Source organism: Neophocaena asiaeorientalis, unplaced genomic scaffold, assembly GCF_003031525.2.
Source record: "Neophocaena asiaeorientalis asiaeorientalis breed wild unplaced genomic scaffold, Neophocaena_asiaeorientalis_V1.1 scaffold689, whole genome shotgun sequence".
NCBI classification, from domain to species: Eukaryota; Metazoa; Chordata; class Mammalia; order Artiodactyla; family Phocoenidae; genus Neophocaena; species Neophocaena asiaeorientalis.
In genome coordinates, this window is record NW_020175666.1 from 119,374 (window position 1) to 133,424 (window position 14,051).

At 36.7% G+C, this 14,051-nt stretch overlaps 1 protein-coding gene across 1 annotated transcript in view; it reads left to right on the forward strand.

Annotated features, from left to right (window-relative positions):
• The first annotated feature begins 2,820 nt into the window (after nt 1-2,820).
• The window catches only part of SPDYA (speedy/RINGO cell cycle regulator family member A), a 32,551-nt gene continuing 21,320 nt past the window's right edge, over nt 2,821-14,051 (forward strand). Inside the window, exons 1-4 of the mRNA XM_024731538.1 lie at nt 2,821-3,586; nt 7,281-7,533; nt 9,555-9,613; nt 11,925-12,010. Of these exons, the coding sequence (XP_024587306.1) occupies nt 7,299-7,533; nt 9,555-9,613; nt 11,925-12,010 (380 nt within the window). The 5' untranslated portion in view covers nt 2,821-3,586; nt 7,281-7,298. The remainder of the gene's footprint in view (nt 3,587-7,280; nt 7,534-9,554; nt 9,614-11,924; nt 12,011-14,051) is intronic.

The following is a 14,051-nucleotide window of genomic DNA, read 5'->3' on the forward strand; positions in this document are numbered from 1 at the left end:
TTGTTGTGAGCCACTTCGAATATTTTTAGGAAAGTGATATAGTTTTGTGTAACATTTTGTGTTTCAGAAGTCACCTAGTAAATATGAACACTTAAAACCAGGAATCAAAACTTGAAAGTGGAGAGGCTATTGCCTCATTTTAACAAATAAGGATTATGTCATAGGCAGCAGCAAGAATGGGGAGAAATCAAGAAAGATATTTTCATTAATGAGCAAAAAAGTGAGGTACAGTGGAGAAAACTATTCTAGAGAGAAATTTTATAAAGTCCTTCTATCTATTGTTCTAATACTTCTGAAGACTTTATCTCTACCACAGAAAAGAGCAGTCAGCCAGGCTGCATTCTTGGTCATAGTGCAAAATTCCAGGAAGGGAATTTTGCCCAGCTTGAATCAAGGGCCGGCCCTTATGACTCCAGTGAGTGAGGAAGGAGAGAGATAATATTGCATGAATATAGCTGCTATCTCTACACCCAAGTGGTTTGGGAGGTTCGGTAGAACATTTCCTAGAAAAGGGGTGCTGAACATAAAGCTGTCCTTTACAATACACCTTAAAAGATAATCTAGTCACAAAAAGACTGAAAATATGACATTGGCAAGATGTCGACTAATGGAAACTCTTACTTAAAACTGGTAAAACTACCTGGGAAATGAATTTAGCATTGATAATCTTGTATAGTTGAAACTGCATACTCTAAAACCCATCAGTTTCACTTTAAAGCATTTATGGAAAAACTACATGAGTGCACCATGGGGCATACATATATAAACAGAAGTATTGTAGTATTCAAAATATTTGACTTTAATACATGGGCACTGACCAGACACCAACTCATCAGAGCCTGTGCAAGCTATAAATAACGAATTTGGCTTTACAGAGGCATAGCAGCTGATAACCAGGTCTGTGCATGGGAATACTCAGAGCATTCATAGCAAAAAATAACACAAGTGACTTGACAGAAGCATTGATTCATTATGGTATATTTACAGAATAATCCTACACAGGAATGAAAATGATTTACTGTCATTCATTAGTGTGTCTAAATCTTGAAAGTATGAAGAATAGAAAGAGTATTAAATTTTCAAACAAGATTTGTGTTTAAGAATACGGTAAATCTAAAAAGAAAATGGAATGGGGGAATTAATTCCCTGGCGGTCCAGTGACTAGGACTCGGTACTTTCAATCCCTGGTGGGGGAACTAAGACCCTGTGAGTTGGGGAGGGGGGGATGGGAAAAATAAAAGTCACCTCTGCTGAGAAGTAAGGGGAGGAGGAGGAGCATACAGAATCTCAACAGTATTGTTTAATGTTCTATTCCTTGGATCTTAGGTTCATGCTTTTTGGGTGGGCAGTGGCTTCTTGAGGTTTTGTTTTATGCTAAGCTTGCATATATGTTACTAATATTCTTTTGTACATATCAAATATTTCATTTTTTATAAATTTATATGCAATCCCATTTCTGGAAAAGAGGCCTAGTTTTTTTTGTTTTTTTTTTTTTGCGGTACGCGGGCCTCTCACTGTTGTGGCCTCTCCCGTTGCAGAGCACAGGCTCCGGACGCGCAGGCCCAGCGGCCATGGCTCACGGGCCCAGCCGCTCCGCGGCATGTGGGATCTTCCCAGACCGGGGCACGAACCCGTGTCCCCTACATCGGCAGGCGGACTCTCAACCACTGCGCCACCAGGGAAGCCCGAGGCCTAACTTTTGATTTAAAGTGAGAGACATGCAGCTCTTCCTTTCACTTGAACCCTTAGGAGCCACTGTAAGGTTACTAATTGGCCTGATTTCAATTTCATTGTGTCTCAGGGAGTAGGCCTGAGGAAAGGGAGTGAGACAAGAGAATGGCCAGTTAGTGGAGCAATCAAAACACACACTTATAGATGCATTAAGTTTGCTTTTATGGCCTCCGTTTGTGGTACCCCAAAATAATTACAATAGTAACATCAAAGATCACTGATCATGGATCACCATAACAAATATAATAATAATGAAAATGTGTGTAATGTTGCAAGAATTAGCCAAATGTGACAGACATGAAGTGAGAAAATGCTGCTGGAAAAGTGGCGCTAATAGACTTGCTCTACGCAGGATTGCCATAAACCTTCAATTTGTAAAAAATGTAGTATCTGCGAAGCATAAAACAAAGCAGTATGCCTGTAGTAGTCATTCATTGTTCAGTAAACATTCTGTGTACTCAAGGCTGGAGATTAGTAATCACAATAAACCCTGATACCTTGTGGAAAAGAGAACCACCAGGGAAAGAGAGAATGAGGCTCAAAGCAGTGTTTTCCTAGGAGAATCAGTATTTAAGGTTTTCACAACCAGTTTATGCTTCTTGGTTCATTCCCCCATTTAAGGGCCATGGGGAAAATATCCAAAATGCTTATAAGGAAAAATGAGTTTGCAGATTGTGTCCTCTTTCACGTAGGTGATTTTTTGCCATCATCTAGCTGTGTGAGAGCCCGAGAAAGAAGGGAACTAAATATTCATTCTTCAGAGTTGCTGACTGAGGAACTAATTGCTAGGAAGTGCCACAAATACGCAAGGCCAACTTGCTTTTTAAGTGTGATAGTTGTGGTAACTGAAAAATCTAGAAGCAATGCAAATATCAAAATGATTTACATTTGGTCCATCCACTCTGGACTATTATGCAGTCGTTAAGAATACTCAGAAAGACTGTAGCAACATGAAAAAAGGCCATGATACGTTAACAGGGGGAAAAAAGCAGGTTATACATTAGATAGAAGGGAAGTGAAGAGTAAAAGACGTCACGTACAAAATTTAAAAGCTATGAAGAATCCTTTTACTTATTCATTGAACAAACATTTATTAAGCACCTTACATCCCAGGCACCAGGTCAAAAAGAAAAGGTACCTGTAGAAGAAATTAGTTTGGAACAATAGATTTAACAGGATAGAATAACATTACCCCTTCTCACAAAGAGCCACGGTGCTCACACCTTTCTTTTTTGGTTTAGGTTGTCTCTTCCTCTGTTTCTACAGTTATTTTAACGTAGCAGTAATTTACAATTGCTGCTGCGAAGTTCACCTCTGATTCTTCGTCCTCCTGCTGTTGACGTCTCCGTTTACCGCGTTCCTGCCAGTGTGTGTGCCCGGTGCGGTGGAGGAGGGGTAAGTTAAGACCTGACGTCCCAGCCCGGCAGGGCCTCTCCATCTCGCAGCAGGGAAGATAAGTGGCTCTAATCCAAGCCTGACTTTGGTAAGTGTCCAAGGGTAAGGCGTTACATTAGAAGGCAAGAAGCGGTCTGGGAGTGTCGAGGCGTTTTACCAGGACCTTGCCGGGAGGGAAAGCAAAGCCGGGTAACGGGACAAGGTGGGCAGGCGGCTGAGGCAGCGAGTGCAGCGCGAGGTGGCGGGGGGTAGGCGCGCGCGCCTTGGGCTGGCCCCGCCCCCCGGAGGCGGGCTTTGCGCGCTGATTGGCCCGCGCCGGCCTCGCTCCGGGTTGGCGGGAGGTCTCCGAGCCCGCAGTGCAGCGGTGGAGTAACCTGAGAGCAACCGTCTGAGGCCTGGGGCGTCTGGGGAAGGCTGCCCGCTGGCCCGGCCCCCTCTCACTAGCCTCGGTTTTCCGCAGGTACTCTCCGCTCGCGCCCTGGCTTCGGGCCTCGCCGGCAACTCTCCAGTTTTGGTTGTGCCTGGTTCCTCCGTCCCCTGTCTCCCCCAACGACGCCACCCTCAGTGTGTGAGGTAGCGGCAAAAAAAACCCAAGTACTAGCCGTGCCCTCTCCTCAGCGGGCGCTCCCCTCCTCGGGAAGGAAGGCCCTTAGGAACGAGCTCGTGCCTTCCCGCAGCACGCCCGCCCACCTGCCTTTTCCCTGCTGGGCGCCGGCTAGTGGTATTCTGAGTTCGTCCTGCCTCTTCTCGCGTCCCATTAAGCACATCTTTTTTTCGCAGGAGCATCTGCGCCAGAATCCTGAGACCTGAGCTGCTGTATCTCGGTGCTATGCCCTTGGCCCATTTATCAGAATTTACTAATGTCCCTTTCTTACATTTCCAGTACGACTGGAGGCCAACTAGCTTCTATTAAAATATAAATAAATAAATAAACTTGAGAAGTAATTTAACATTTAAAGACTGATAAACCCATGCTATGTTAAAATTGAGATCCTGTCTCTACAAATTTTATTCTTTATCATGAGCACATTAAAAAAATACCTATGGTCTCTGTTACCAATAAAATTTTAACATTTAAATTACATGTACTAGTTGAAGTGAAATTTGGTTTCCTGTCATATTGGGACTCTCTTTCGAAGACACCCATCCTGGAAAAAAGATACAATAATAGTGCTGCCATGTATTGAGATTTTGCTAAGCATTCAGCACTGTGCATTATCCATATAGTTCCTTTCCTTACTAAGCCTACAAAATATGTATTATTAACAATGCCTAGTAACTTTAATTGAATACTTACTAGGTACCAGGTTCTAAAAATAAATAGCTGCTTTTATTATCTCAATATCACAAGTGAGAAAATGGAGGCTCCCAGAAGTTGAATAGCCTAAGACCCAGTCGCTAGTGAGAATCAGGTCTTAATCCAGGTCTATTCTCCAATATTTTAACGTATATTCTCAGGTGGCTCTGTCCCTCTGCCTTCTGTCGTGCTGAAAAATCCTCTGTCTTAAAAAAAAAATTCTTGGGAATTCTCCTGCGGTCCAGTGGTTAGGAATCGTCGCTTTCACTGCCAGGGCCCGTGTTGGATCCCTGGTCGGGGAAATAGGATCGGCAAGCCGCGCGGCCGGCCAAACTTAAAAAATACTAATAATAATTTGACTGTTGTCATTCTTTTAGTATGTCTAAATGAAGAGCAAAAATACAAGTTACCTCAAGTTGGAATTTGACCAAAATGTTGCATTGATAGCTTCTCTCCCTAAGGTCCTTCTCTATAACCCTCCTGCCAGTGTTTGGTTATTAATCTCAGTGAATCTCTATTTGAGGAATTTCCTCCTCTTTCTGTTTTCTCAAATTTTATATGAAGCAGAATAATGTAAAACATATTTATTTTTTTGATTGATAGAAAATTTGCATTCTATTTCATGATATATCCGAGGTTGTTTTAACAAAGCAACACTTTTAATTTACTTAACATTAAGTAACGTTAAGTAAATCTGACATCCTGGGAGATATGCCACAACTCTTCTATATTCTGGCACATCTGTCCCGCACTCCCCCAAGCCTGCCCCCACACCCCAATGTGAGAAGCCTGACTATTTAGTTTTTTCCATCTAGATTTGTAAGGTTGCTCTTTCTTTGAGGGAAAAAAAAAAGATGCAGATGAGACCTCCAGCTGTCTCCCAGATGAGGTGGGCAGGAAGTAGCAAAACCTTCTTAACACAAGTCTCAAGGCACAATTAATCACCCATTCCTTTTTCTATGGAGTTTGTAGCACTCCCCCACCCTCAACTCCATAATTGCCTTCGATTTGCTTGGACCTTAGGATCTAGGAAGAAAGATGAGAGGAGAGGAGGGAAGCAAAATAGAGGGAGGAGAAGCAATTATAGAATTAATTTAATATAATTTACTCTGCCTAGTTCTTCATAATCTAGCCCTGTACTGTCTAATATGTGGCTGTTGAGCAGTTGAAATGTGGCTGGTGCAACTGAAGAATTTTTACTGCAACTGAAGAATTGAATTTTTACTTTAATTTAAAATTAAATACTGAAGGAGTGTAAAATATTTTTCCCTTATGTACCACATAATTGTTTTGGTAAGACTACATTTCACTTTAACTGTTGGAAATTTAGCATCCAAAATTCAGATACACTGTAAGTGTAAACACCAGATTTCAAAGACTTAGTATGAAAAAAAGAATGGAAAGTATCTCATTAGTTTTTATATTGATTACATGTTAAAATGATATTTTGGATATACTAGGTTACATAAAATATATTCCTAAAATTAAATTCACTTGCTTATTTGTACTTTTTAAATGTAGCTTTAGAAATATAAAGTGACTCACATTATATTGGACAGTGCTGATCTAGCCCCACTATATCCAATCTTATTTTCCATTCCTTCCTTCAGCAGGGAAGTTGCTGAGGGTCAGGAAGGAGAATCTGTACCTGACTCCTTGAACATCAAGGGAGGCATGGCTGCCTGGGTCACTGTGAGTTATGGATTCAGAGGTTCTCATTAGGGTCTTAGAGTAGTTTCCTGCTTTGGCTATTCATAACTACATTTCCTATCACCCTATAAGTACTTTGACCGTAAAAGTAATGCTAACTAGTAATCACGTGAACTAATTACCACCAAACATGGTAATGATTATGCATATTGTTACATATTGATGGATTAACTTTGTTTCAATTTTTATTAGTCTATAACAGTTTACATTCATTCACACTGGTAATTGGCCACTCAAATAGCATAGTCATACACTCACAACTTTAGAAATTAAAGTGACCCTACCAAATGTAAAATAGATAGCTAGTGGGAAGCAGCCACATAGCACAGGGAGATCAGCTGGGTGCTTTGTGACCACCTAGAGGGGTGGGATAGGGAAGGTGGGAGGGAGACGCAAGAGGGAGGAGATATGGGGATATATGTATATGTATAGCTGATTCACTTTGTTATAAAGCAGAAACTAACACACCACTGTAAAGCAATTATACTCCAATAAAGATGGTAAAAAAAGAAGATATTAAAGTGACCAATTTATGAGAATCCCTCGATGCACTTTATACCATGCATTTCTTTGCTAGAATTGTATTTAACTTTTCAATAAATAACAATCAATGCTTGTTGAATCAGTGAGTTCTATAACATATCAAGGAATTAACCAGTTAGAAAATATGCTTTTTTGTGTGTGAGATTGCTTTTTAATATAATAATTGATGTTGATAATAATTTAGTTCTGGAAGTAGTTTGCCTTATTGTATAAAAACTTTGACTGACCTAATATGATAAAATTGTCAATACAAGCAGAATAAAAATTATCAGGAAAAAAGAATACCACAAATAGATTATAAACTCGGCATAGTTTCTATAATTTAAAATTTGGTTTTGAGTTCCCTAGTAGTCAAAGCAAAATAGTATGCAGGATCTTATTATTTGGGAAGAGAAGGCATATCAGTTACCCAAAGGAAGCATAGCTTTTCTTGGTACTAAATTCTAAAAGCAGTTTCTCATGTGAGTCATTGTCATAACTAACATTTTAGTAGCAAGTTCAGTAACATTTCCTATGACTGCATCTGATAGTGTCATCCAATCTGTTGTTTTTATATAGAAGTGAACAAGAGTGTCATAAATAACTGTGTGTTTTATTTTTACAGGAATTGTGGGAAACCAAAATGAGGCATAATCAGCTATGTTGTGAGACACCACCTACTGTCACTGTACATGTAAAATCAGAGTCAAATAGATCACATCAGCCTAAAAAATCCATTAACCTGAAGCGTCCTATTTTTAAAGATTGTTGGCCAGCATCTGAACAAAATGCACATAATAGCGACAAGTCTAAACGCCCCAAAGGACCCTGTCTAGTTATACAGCGTCAGGAAATGACTGCTTTCTTTAAATTATTTGGTAGGTTTAAAATATTGTAATAGTGGTAATTATAGAGTACTTAAAAATAAGAATATAAGATCTATTTTATCATTTTTATAATAAAGAGGATACTGTTATTTTCTATGTCAGGTTTTCTATCTCCAACCAAATCTGCCTTTTGTTTTCCTTAGTCCTTTTTTTTTTCCCCCTCAATGCTGGATTTTTGTTTGTTTTGATTACTTTTAGAGTAGAAATTCATCATCTAGCTTTTAGACTACTTAAATTCAAGTGTCAAATGTAAATTCTGGGCAGTTCAAGGTCATAGCATGAGTTTTGTTTGACCTAAAGTATAAATACTACATAAAGTCTCAGGTGAGCCAACTGACCCAGTGTCACTGGGCCTGAGGGGTTTCCCAGGACTTTCAGTGCTGAAACTGAGCAAACTGGCAAGGTTAGTCAACCTAGAGCAGTTTCAGTATTATATCTGGGGAATATTATTAAAAATTAACTATGCTTTATCATCATGCTCATATAATGAAATTGAGTTTGAATTTGTTCAGATCATGAAACAGTGCTACTTTGCTAATAAGCTTCTTAAACATAGCCAAAAAGAAACGTCTTTATAGTACTTCTACTGGCCAAGAAAGAGGATTGGTTTTTGTTTTTTGAGGTAAGGCAGTAAGGTAGACGGAATAAAGGGTTGGATAGATGGATTCTGGTAAGTATCTGCGGGACTGAATCAAATCAAGTAGCTATCACAGTCTGGCAGATCCAGGTAACAGCCTTCCTTGCTTATAGAGGAAAGCATATGCATATAGGAGGAGAGAGTTGGGGACAAGAGTGTTTGCCCTGCTGAGAGGACAGAAATCTTTAAAAAAAAAAAAGGGCAAGCTGGTTAAGATTTAAAGAAAAGCAAAATAAGATAACAGAAGACAAAATGTAAATAATACAGGTAGAAAATGTTGAACTATAAAGATGTTCCTTGTCAGGATCTAGAATGCTGTTAATAAAAGTTTCCCTCTCTCTTTAAAGAGTAGAGTGAAGTTATTACCCACAAACTTCATTATTATTCGTAACTGAATGTGAGAAATAAGAGAAAATACATGGCTTTACCATTTTAGGTAATTTAAGAAATAGAAATGGAATTAACAAGGCAGAAATTAATTATTCTCAAAAAAGCAGTACTTATACTTGGAACTTTCCATTTATTTGACTACATTGATGATATTTCTAGGATATAACAAGAAGTTATACTTATTTAACTTAAAATGCAGGGGGAAATGGAAAAAAGTAGATCTTTCTCAAATTATATTCTGACAGCTACCCATATATTTTGGGATTATATATTTTAGCCTTTTAAAATTGAAATGAGTGTTTCTGACCTATTTTTTGGATGTTATTCATTTTTTAACAGTATGTTTGTTGATCTTTTTGTCATACTCAGTTTTTTCCAAAATTAAATGTTAGTTATAAATAACTAATGAATTATGAATCTCCTTTACATAGATATTTTCATGTGTATTTGGATAATAGATAATTGGACAGAGATAAGTAGGAGAAGAGAAAACTCAAAACTAAAAATACCCCGTACCTAAAAGGAGAAAGTAGTTAAAAAAAAAAAAAAAAAACATATTTAGAAAACAGAGTATTCATTGAGTCATTATGTCTTAAAGACTTATCTTTTATCAGATTCCATTTCCACCTGTTAAAGATTGATTTTGGAAAACAGCAAAGGCTCATCTAGAGCCACCCAAGACATATTTCTAAAAGAGCTATAGAAATATTCAATAAATCAAACAGTTCTATCATTCTTCCTCCAGTCTGGGCTATATATTAAGGCAAATCAGATGGGAAGCCAAAGAATAAAGCAGTAGCTTTTTGTACAGCGCTTGCAATGGCAAACACACTAAAGAACTGAAAACTACACCTTGGACAACCCTGGTCCTGCCATTTTTGTTTGATTTCTAAGCATCATTTGTCATCTCCTTATGTAAAAATTAATTCTTCAAAAGGAAAGCACCTGTTTTCAAAAGACAAGTCATAGCTATCTTTTGTCGTAGATGACGACTTAATTCAAGATTTCTTGTGGATGGACTGCTGCTGTAAAATTGCAGACAAGGTAAATTTGTTAACAGTATAATCATTAACCAGCATTATTATGTTACTAGGCTATCAGGACTTTAATGAACCTTATTAGGATTTTCTATCTTATTAATTAAGGTTAGGAAAAGAACTAGCCTACATTGCTCCTTCAAAGTGGAATCCATTAGCATACAACATAGATTCATTCTATCTATACTTGAGGCATTGTGAAATATTACTGATTAAATGACCTTAAACCCGTATCTGTTTGATTTAAAACAAGAATCAATATAGACTTAATATGTTCTTTGTTTGGGTGGTTGGGGGGTTTTTTGTTTTGTTTTGGGTTTTTTTTTAATTGAAATTTAGTTGATGCATATCAGTTACAGGTGTACACTATAATGATTGAAAAATTTTAAAGGTTATACTCCATTTATAGTTATAAAATATTGGCTATATTAGGCTTAATATGTTTTGATCAGAATTATTACTTTTTATCAGGTAATAATATCTGAGATTCATTCCACTAAGGCAGTCTGTTACACATTTGAATATTTTGTAGATAATTTAGATAAAACAGATCCCAATAATCTTGTAGAGTAAAATTAGTTTATCATGTTCTTTATTTAGGAATCAGTGTTTCATAAAAGAACATCATGATGCTGACTTATATACTAGGGATTGTGATGTTTCTATACTATTTAGGTTTAGCTGATCAGTTAGAATTTCAGCTTTATAAATGTCATCTTAGACCAGTTAGTCATATCAGAAAATTCAGCATGACTTCGTACTACATTTAAAATAACATGCTATGGGACTTCCCTGGTGCCACAGTGGTTGTTAAGAATCGCCTGCCAATGCAGGAGACATGGGTTTGATCCCTGGTCCGGGAAGATCCCACATGCTGCGGAGCATCTGGGCCCATGTGCCACAACTGCTGGGCCTGCGCTCTGGAGCCCGCGAGACACAACTACTGAGCCTGCATGCCTGGAGTCCGTGCTCTGCAACGGGAGGGGCCACCGCAGTGAGAGGCCCGCGCACCACAATGAAGCGTAGCCCCCCCACGCTGCAACTAGAGAAAGCCGGCACGCAGCAACGAAGACCCAAAGCAGCCAAAAATAAATAAATAAATAAAGTGCCAACCAACAGAAAAGGGAATGAACAGAAGACTAGCTCATGATTAAATACCCACTAATTTCATATTGATGTGAACTCTTATTTTAAGCTTAAGATAAAAATAAAATCAAGAGGGTTTTTTTAATTTTGAAAATTTTTAGAAAATTTCAAACATACAACTTATAGTAGAGAGAATAGAACAAAGACCCTCCATGTGCCTGTCATCCAGCTAAAACAATGATCAACTCATGGCCATTCTTATTTCTTCTAATCTCTCTCCCCAAACATGGATTATTTTGAAGCAAATCCCAGACACCCTAACATTTTATCCATAAATATTTAAAGATGTACTTCTAAAAGGTGAGATCTTTTTAAACATAATCAGTGTCACTGATGCTTTTAAAAATTGACAGTAATGCCTTAATGTAAAATATCCAGTTCATGTGGAGTTCTAAAGTTTAAAAGTTTACAATTTTAAGCACCTTACAGTAATTAAAGTTGTTGGACAGCAGGGGGCAGTGCCTTTAAAGTAGCCAGGAGTACTGTATCTTAACACTCAATATATCAAGAATCCTCTACTGAAAGTTACCTTGAAAATTTGGAATCACCTTTGTGGCCAAACCTGTGAAGGTAGCATGAATTAGGCATTTTATGAAAGAGAGTCTATTATCAATATATCAGTATCATAACTCGTTTTTAACTTGAACAGGCAGAACCTGGCATGGGTCCTCATAGCAGGCTAGACATATGTCTTCCTAATAGTACATTTAAAACACTTTTATTCCAGTGAAAATAGAGCCATGTTGTTCTAATTTCTGGTTAGAAGTTATTTTTCAAAAATTATTTTCAAAAGTGAGTATGGATGTCTGCAACTAACTCAAAGGGTTGAGGGGAAAAATTTTTGCATATACACATACATCAGGCCAGTGAAGGATGTATGGTTATTCACTTGATTATTATTTCAGCTTCTCTATAGGTCTGAATAGATGGTAATAAAATTTAGAGGTTAAAATTATAATTATAAAATTATACTTTAATCATAAATGATCCAGAACTGTTTCTCACTGTTCATATGGATTAAAGAAAGCCAAAAAATAAGGACTCAAATAAATAGCTAATTCTATAATAAGGATAAATAATGCTTTATTTTAGCTTATAAACATAACTATTTTAAAGCAGTTTTACTATGAAAGCAAAACATTAATATTAACTTTTAACTTTTTTCCCTATAGTATCTTTTGGCTATGACCTTTGTTTATTTCAAGAGAGCTAAATTTACTATAAATGAGCATACCAGGATAAATTTCTTTATTGCTCTGTAAGTATGCTTTCTACTAAGTGATTTTTGTGCTAGTTATTTATAATATATACAATACCTTATTTAAAATAGAGGCTGTTTAAAACCTGATGTATATCTTTGACTAGGCCTTCCTGTTTAAAAGCTATATGTTTTTTACTTTAATAGGATATTCTTATGTTCTTTTCACTGGTCTTATCCTGCCATATGCCTAACATTTATTATTCAGTATTCCACATGAGTTTGTATTGTACCTTTCACATTTCCATAATTTATATAGTGTTCCACATAAATTATCCCAAATTTTCCTCTTTTGGACTTGGAGATTTTTTTAAAAGCCAGAATATTCTCTTTGAAATTTAATGTATAGTAAAAATTATCATTATTGCCCTTTTACACTGAACAGCTTGTGGAAAATGCTCTAGACATCTCAATATCAAAACCTTTTCTACCTAGTACCTGGATATAATGCTGCAGTTTGGAATATATGAATATAATTTTAAGTACCTAACTAGGGAACTACATATAAAAATATTTAAGTTGAATACCACAACAACCGTTAGCACTGAAGAATTTATTTAAAGTCTGTTTAATTCAGAATCAAAGAGTGATTCAAGAAATAGGACTAGAAGAAATTATCTCTGCATGTTTTCAGCAAACACATTTCCCCATGCATAGGAAAATATGAACTCAATATAAAATTTGAGTTGTTGATTGCTAAATGGGGGGGAAATATAATAGTATTAGCTAATATTGATATCATGTGCAAGGTACCACAAAAATGTTTTCTATAAACTCGTCTAATCTTCCCTATAAGATACATTTTTTTTTAATTATCTCCATTTTACAGATGGGGAAATTGAAACTGAGGAAGATTAAGTACTTTCCAAGGTCACAAAAGTTAATCAGCAAATTCAGGTGTGACTTGCCAATGGCCAAATTCAGCCATTTAACACTAAGCTGCTGTTTACATGTCTCTTAGTATTATATCTGTATGTTGATGCAATATCTATTTTATAGTTTTTTTCTCACGTGAAAATTGAAAACAAACCAAAAGAAACTTTATTTAAATCTTACCAGATGCCCTAAATTGGATTTGACAAGTTTTGTAATGTTATTACCAGCAAAGCACTGTGTTACCTTACACTGTGTAGTAGCATGTCAAGTTGCGTTGCATTATAAGCTCCATATGAAAAGTAGCATGAATTATAATTTACATTTTTATATCTAATCATTCTTTTGACACCCTCACTCAATCGTTCTCATTAAATATTTTCTCAGCCACGGTTCTAACTCAACTCCTTTTCCTTTCTATATATTCTTATAACACTCTGAACTTCTATTATCATTTTCCTATATTCTCTTTCAGTTATGTATTTATTTCATACTTGATTGCCTTTTCTACTTGACTGTAGACTCCTTAAGGGCAAGGAATGTGTATCTTACTTTTTTTGCATACTTCAGTGGCTGACATAGGAGGTTCTTAATTCTTTATTTGAATAAACATAATTAACCCTATGCAAAAGAAATGGACTCTGCTCCAAGAAAAATCTATTTCAAATTAGAAGACAACTTACATGTGTAAGAGACAGATATTTCATTACCTTGAGGCTGAAAAATTGTTAATATAGAGTAGAATAATAATGTGGTCCTGATACTGGAGTACCATAGTCCATTATAAATTTTTCATAATCTGCAAGCATGAAAGGGGCAACCTCCAGCTCTATCTACAGTTTACTAAGAACTCTCAGGGACACTTAAGTGAGAAATTATGTAATTTCACAAAGGACATGATTTGACTCATATAACTGAATGGGTTTAACAATGAGGTGCTTTATAATAAGGTAATATATATATATATATAATGTAATATAAGGTAATATTAAAATAGTTATTTTAAGGGAGGGTAAAAATATGTACGTACTCATTTTATATTAATGTAACTAAATATGAATATGCATATGGTTAAAAAAATATATAGGAGGGTATACAATTAAAAGTAAGTCTTGGGGGCTTCCCTGGTGGCGCGGTGGTTGAGAGTCCGCCTGCCGATGCAGGGGAC